This window comes from Berghia stephanieae, chromosome 4 (genome assembly GCF_034508935.2).
Source record: "Berghia stephanieae isolate SIO BIC M18660-M18661 chromosome 4, UCSD_Bste_1.3, whole genome shotgun sequence".
NCBI classification, from domain to species: domain Eukaryota; kingdom Metazoa; phylum Mollusca; class Gastropoda; order Nudibranchia; family Aeolidiidae; genus Berghia; species Berghia stephanieae.
In genome coordinates, this window is record NC_088363.1 from 3,177,237 (window position 1) to 3,184,736 (window position 7,500).

The 7,500-nt window shown below is 36.7% G+C and overlaps 1 protein-coding gene across 3 annotated transcripts in view; it reads right to left on the reverse strand.

Moving 5' to 3' along the window:
* The window catches only part of LOC144969907 (kelch-like protein 5), a 142,414-nt gene that overhangs the window by 116,998 nt on the left and 17,916 nt on the right, over positions 1 to 7,500 (reverse strand). The window contains exon 2 of one of the 3 annotated variants that reach the window (XM_078908968.1): positions 2,561 to 3,245. The exons of the other annotated variants lie outside the window; for them this stretch is intronic. Coding sequence (XP_078765094.1) covers positions 2,561 to 2,784 — 224 coding nt within the window. The 5' untranslated portion in view covers positions 2,785 to 3,245. The remainder of the gene's footprint in view (positions 1 to 2,560; positions 3,246 to 7,500) is intronic. 3 annotated transcript variants of the gene reach the window in all.

Sequence of the window (7,500 nt, forward strand, 5' to 3'; positions counted from 1 at the left end):
AAGCGCATACTATCTATAGATAGTATGCAGATGACGTCACTCAGGCCTTTGTTATTGTTTTTGCCATCCGCGCTTGTGAGTTGTTCTCACTAAACTGTATTAACCAGACTATAAAAGTTCATGGTTACACATGGTTTGTGTGTTGGTCCGTTTTACTTCCGGATGGCAATGTTGTGAACTCCTTGGCCAAGCGCATTCTATCTATATATCAGCTTTTTCAGCATAAAAAAAACAAAGCAATTTTTAAAAAAAATTAAACCCAAAGACAGTGAAGACATGACAACGAAATCCTTCAAGAGTTTTTCAATAAAAACACAATTTTCATGTGTTTTTAAGTTTAAAAAATTGACAATGTAATGATTTTTTTTTACAGTCGGATGCATGAATTATTAGCAAAGCGTGAAAGCTAAACATGAACAAAACTCACAACAAAAACAAAATATGAAAGAAAAAAAAAGTGTTTTTGCCATATAAGCAAATCCGAAAGTTCACGTTAAAACTTAAATCGATATAAATAACAGACGTATCGATTATGCCGCGGTACAAGCGGTAAAGAGCGACTATTATATCGATAATCTGCCATTCTCCGGTAAAGTTTTCGAAAATACCACGTCGATCTTCGAGCTCGACTTAAACACATAATGTACCCTATTAAAAAATATTTGCACGTAAGGTGGGCTAGGCCGATAGTAATAATAATAATAGTGATAATAATAATACAATAAATAATAAAATAATAATAATAATAATAATAATAATAATAAAAATAATAATAATAATAATAATATAATAATAATAATAATAATAATAATAAAATAATAATAATAATAATAATAATAATAATAATAATAATAATAATAATAATAATAATAATAATAATAAAGAAAAACTAAAAAAACAAACAAACAAAGAAAAAAGCAAAACAAAATTACAAACAAACAAAAGTAAAAACAAAAACGAAAGACAAAAAAGTAACATAAAAACAAAACAAAAGAGTAAATGCAAAAACGAAACAAAACAACAAAATTAAAAAAAAAAACAACAAAAAACAACACTATTTTTCTTTCTGCATTCATCGTACAAAGTATGGATAAGGTCTTTTCAAATAAAACCAATGCTATCTATAAAACCCATGAATAATCACCGAGTAGTGAACGGAAATTTGATTTTGAAATCGGAGTTTTTGATTATTCATTGTATCTCAGAATAGATTCAGATGTGGTTTTAACTGTTGACTGTTATGGTGTCATCTTTCAAATGCCACGAATTCTATGTCCATCTGTCTATATAATGTGTCTGTCTGCCTGTCTGTATGTCTGTCTGTCTATCTGTATGTATGTATATTTGTCTATCTGTGACAGTTCTGGTGCCATCTTTCAAATGTCATGAATTCTACCTCCATCTGTCTAGAGAATGTGTCTGTCTGTCTATCTGTCTATCTGTGACAGTTCTGGTGCCATCTTTCAAATGTCATGAATTCTACCTCCATCTGCCTAGAGAATGTGTCTGTCTGTCTATCTGTATGTATGTATATTTGTCTATCTGTGACAGTTCTGGTGCCATCTTTCAAATGCCATGAATTCTATGTCCATCTGTCTATAGAATGTGTCTGTCTATCTGTCTGTCTGTCTATCTGTGACAGTTCTGGTGCCATCTTTCAAATGCCATGAATTCTATGTCCATCTGTCTGTAGAATGTGTCTCTCTATCTGTGACAGTTCTGGTGCCATCTTTCAAATGTCATGAATTCTATGTCCATCTGTCTGTAGAATGTGTCTGTCTATTTGTCTATCTGTGACAGTTATGGCGGCCTCTCCGTTATGATACGATATATATATATATATATATATATATATATATATATATATATATATATATATATATATATATATATATATATATATAGCGGAAATCCAGCACTCGGCGATAGCTTAGCCTCCTAGTTAAAAGGGAAACCAAACGTTAATTTTGTTAGCCCGTTTAACACTACAGAAACCGGGATAAACTCCATCGCCAAGGTCAATATATGACTCTAAAAAAAGTAATGTGTAATGATCTTAACCGAAGAACGAGACATGACGCCTGTTTAGGCGATATTGCACCTTTTTTTTTTCAAACAAAGACAACGCTGTTAACGGACAGGTACTCATTTTACACCTGAGTGCGGTTTAGAAGAATGTGAAAAAAGAGCCTTTCCCAAAGGACTAAACAAACTATGCGCCGAGCGAGGCCCGAACCCAGGTCCTTCCGATCCTAAAGCGAGTGTTAAACCACAAGACATACCACATTCATAGCCCCATAGATACATAATAATGGGGGGCAGCATGGCTCAGCGCTACGGTCTTTGCTTCGTACTCGAAAGGTGCCGAGTTCGATCACCCGCCGCTTCTCTGTGTGGCATTGAGCAAGTCACCTCACCTCGCCCTAGCTCAATTTGCGGCGCTGCACTGCGACTGACGCCTGGGTTATTCCAGTCTTCCATTGGAATAGACCCTAGAGACAACTTTCCACAACAATGGGATGAATAAAGGGAATTAAAAAAAAAAAAGGTCTCCCCTCACCTGCTGTGGGATCGACAAGGGGAGGCTGTCGCCCCTTCCATCCTCCTCATCACCTCCGTCATTCTGTCGTCGCTGTCAGAGCCCGAAAAAGCAACATTAGCAACACCGCTACCACCCCCACCACCACCACCTGCTGCAGTGGCACCCCCACCGCCACCACCACCACCCCCACCGATAGCAGACGGCGCGGGTCCAGGGGGTGAGTCTCGCCAGGTCTGAGGCATCAACAGCCGCTGATAGCCGCCGCTACCCCTCCGAACACGACAGCTCTGCGGCAATGCGAATCCGCTTAGAACGTCAGAAATAAAATCCGTGGTATCCGACTCGGGGAGGAACCGAAATTGTGGATCCGAAAAGAATAATAATAATAATAATCCCAATTAGCGTTTACCAGCTATAGATAGCATGATGTTGACGTCACTCATGTCTTTGTTATTGTTTCTTGCCATCCGTGTTTATGAGTAATTCTCACCAAACTGTATTAACCAGACTATATTATACGTTCAAGGTTAAACATCGTTTTGTGCGTTGGTCCGTTATACTTCCGGATGGCAATGTTGTGAGCTTTCTTATCCAAGCGCATACTATCTGTAAAGAACACAACGAAGTGGAATCACAATTTCAGTTTCATATGCCAGTTATTTTTATGATTCATCCTTGCCATTATGACTTATAAAAACAAGACCTGTTACAGAAATAGAAAACAATGCGCTTTACATGGAATGAGATTTCAAAACAGATTTAAGAGTAGCGCCCCTTTGTTGGAAGTCACGTCTTGACAACCGACAGACGCTATCGCCATTATGAGTATCAATAATTAGCGGGAAGTTGAGTAAGTTTAGGAAGGGTTGTCTCATCCTATTGTATTATTTATCAACATCTTTTATTTTTAATTTGTAGTCTACATCATATTTTGTTAACATTTCATAATGGAGAAAACTAAAGAAAAGATCTACGTTGATTATGATAACATGCATTTTTGTACAGAAATATGAATAATAAATTTTGTATTTGGAGCGCTTGGCTTGTAGTTGGTTTGTTTACAAATAACTTCTCCGCCGGTGACGTCCAATCAAGGGACGCTACTCTTCCGCTAATCTCATTCCCTATATAGCCTTGAACATGAACACAGGGCTGATCATCGTAACGTCCTAATGCCAAGATTTATATTCTGAAATAAACCAAACCTGTTACCAACTGCACGCTATATTTTCTTTTAACCAAATAAACAAAGAGGCCAATTGAGCAATCTGGCAACAAGCGAAAGGTGCATCCCATAAAATCATATCGATTTATCCGATACAGGGGTTTATCGATAAATCATTGAATCGGTGCTCCGCTGTAACAAGATGATGTTAACATTCCATAAGAATCCAACAGAAAGTACTCAGAAATACCATTATATTATTGTATATCCGTGAGTGACAATTCAAGATGACAAAAATACACCACTATTCCATATTGATTCAATGATTGGAATAACTGTAGCACTAGCACTCCTTGAGCGAAGACAACCGAAATGAAACTAATATAAAATGCCAACAACAAAAATTGTTTTAGAGCGGAAATAAATCAATAGAAAAATTATAATATATATATATATATATATATATATATATATATATATATATATACACATATATATATATATATATATATATATATATATATATATATATATATATATATATATATATATATATATATATATTACTTAAGTAAGTAAATAAGTAATATATATATTGTTTTTGAATACGTTTTAAAAAATCCAACACAACGACAATACTGAAACAATAACAACAATAATAATCATACAGCAACAACAACAATAGCAGCAGCAGCAGCAGAAGAAGAAGAAGAAGAAGAAGAAGAAGAAGAAGAAGAAGAAGAAGAAGAAGAAGAAGGAGAGAGAGAGAGAGAGAGAGAGAGAGAGAGAGAGAGAGAGAGAGAGAGAGAGAGAGAGAGAGAGAGAGGGGGAGAGAAGAAAAGAAAAGAAAGAGAGAGAAGAAAAAAATAGGAGAGAGATAGATAGATAGATAGAGAGAGAGAGAGAGAGAGAGAGAGAGAGAGAGAGAGAGAGAGAGAGAGAGAGAGAAATAACAAATCAAACCTAATCGACAACATTAGGGCAAATAATATATTATTATTATGTTAAACAACACATCCTAAACACACCAAATCACACACACACACACACACACACACCGTCATCAAACATGAAGTCAATGTGAGCGGGTCAAAGTCAAAGGGCGATAATCGCTGGTGTTAAATGGCTCATTGGCCAACCCAACCTCCCAAATGGGCCATATCGGCTAATTGATATTTGGGGATTGCGTGAGAAAGAAAAATTAGTCCTTCAGTGTCATTAGGCTCATGGAGCTGGAGTTTATCCCGGTTTCTATAGCGTGAAGCGGACAATAGCTTTTGCTTGCTACTCTTTGGATAGGACGCAAAGTACTTTCCGCCAAATTAAACAGACCCAGCTACCCATTCACTGCTGGGTGGACAGGCGGGGGGGGGGGGTCATAAAAAAATATCTCGACTGGACACGGGATCGATCTCGGTCCCTTTGCGTGTGAAACAAGTGCTCTACCAACTGAGCTATCGGGACCCCCGTTGCCTGAGAAGGCATGGTGGTAAAAAACACACCATTTCCCGTTCATTATGGGTCCCTACACCTCACGCGTTTGATTGGCATCGACAATCCTTTGAATAATTATATATTGTGTACAACACGAAAACAGCGCTGAATCCAACCACCTTACGTGTGGACTTACATAGTAGAGCGGCTATGTGGTCAAGTGGTATGACACTCGCTTTCGGATCGGAAGGTCCTGGGTAGGTTCGAGCCTCGCGCTCGGCGCATAGTTGAGTCCTTGGAAAAGGCTCTTTACTCACATTCTCTCACCGCACTCAGGTGTACCTGGCCGTTAAAAGCGTTGTCTCTGTCCGGAAAAATTGTAATATCGCATAACAGGCGTCATGTCTCGTTCTACATGTTACGTGTTGCTGTTGACCAGAGACCCCTTGTAAAGCGATTTGAGCCTATTTAGTGGATATTGTGCTATATAAAAGCTCATTTATTTATTTATTTATTTAGTGCATAGACTACGATAAATTGTATGAAAGCATTTCATAAACGAAATAGAAAGTAGAATAATCTTAATCCCAGTTCTCAGTTTCTTATATTAAATTAAGAAATTAAGGAGCAGCCATCGGTGTAAGATAAAGAACTGAACAAGTGTGTATGAAAGGTGACAGACAAAGCAAGAAAGAAAAATATAAGAACAAAAAAAAAAAAAAAAACATCCCAAAAAATCAGTCGACCTCGACTGGGGATCGAACCTCAGACGTTCTGATTCTGATTTTTCCAGTATTTTACTTGCTTGCGTTGTCTGGTACCTTCCATACATTACATAATTGTTCAGTTCTTTAATCTGTTTCTTATTGAGCCTAAGAACCATCAAAGTAAACAATCATCCTGGGAGGTTTGTGGAACTCTCGTGGGATTTAAAGCCACGACCAGATTTTGTTTTGTTTTTAAGGGTTTTACGGCGCTTGCAACACATTAAGGTCATATCAGCGCCAGTAAAAAGGAAGAAAATGGAATAGTAAAAAGTTATAGAATTACAATTAAAGCACAAAAGAAAAGGTGAGACAAAGTGGAATTGGTTCAAAAAGGGAACATGTGTAGATTTAAAGAACACACAATCAAAGTACTTAGTTTGAGATCACCTAAAAGTCTCATCCAGACACAAGCACAGGTCCCAACTAAGAGGAATACACTCAAATGTTTACAAATCATATAATATAATATGTAAACTAAACATAATACAATGCATAACAGAGAGATGATTTACAATGAAAAAAATATCATCTCCCAAAACTATAACTATACATTCGACTGTTTCCCTCCCAGCCAAGGAACTCCGCAAGGTAATCCCATTCCAAGACAATGACAGGAAACAATTGGAAAACGGGTATGGGGGGATAGAAGACACAGCATGTCCCTGTCCACTATGGAAGGTCAATATCCCCACCCAGCACGACCAGATTAAACAGACAACGGGGACTATTTTGGTAAAGGGGACGGCGTTTTAACAGAAGACCGCTTCGATTACGCTATTAAAATGACATAAACGTTTTACTTAAAATACAGATCTATTAAAATGACAGAAAAAAAAATGACCTCAACTACTGACCGATCAAAATGACAGAAAGCTTTTACACCAGCTACTGACCGATCAAAATGACAGAAAACTTTTACATCAACTACTGGCCGATCGAAATGATAGAAAACTTTTACACCAGCTACTGACCGATCAAAATGACAGAAAACTTTTACATCAACTACTGGCCGATCGAAATGATAGAAAACTTTTACATCAACTACTGACCGATCAAAATGACAGAAAACTTTTACACCAGCTACTGACCGATCGAAATGACAGAAAACGTTTACATCAACTACTGGCCGATCGAAATGACAGAAAACTTTTACATCAACTACTGACCGATCGAAATGACAGAAAACTTTTACATCAAAACCATATCGATTAAAACAACAAAAGACTTTACCTCAAACACAGATCAATTAAAATGAAAAAAAAAAACAACAACAAAAATTTAAAAAAAAACACCCCCCCCCCCTCCCCCATAAAAAAAAAAAAATCAAACAAGCAAAAAGCTTTTACCTCAAATATTGAAACTACACAGAATCAAAGTCTATATAAATATTGTCATGTTTGATATTTTCTGACAATTTGTAGGTCATTGTGATCGATCGAATTTTAAGTTTAAAGTTTTCTGTTTGCCCAAATTAAAAAGATAATGCAATTGCTATTGTCTCTTTCAAGCTATAGAAACCGGTATAAACTCCGACTACATGGCGCTTATGGCTTCGAAAAACTATTACAATTTAAGAGATAAATTAACATAAT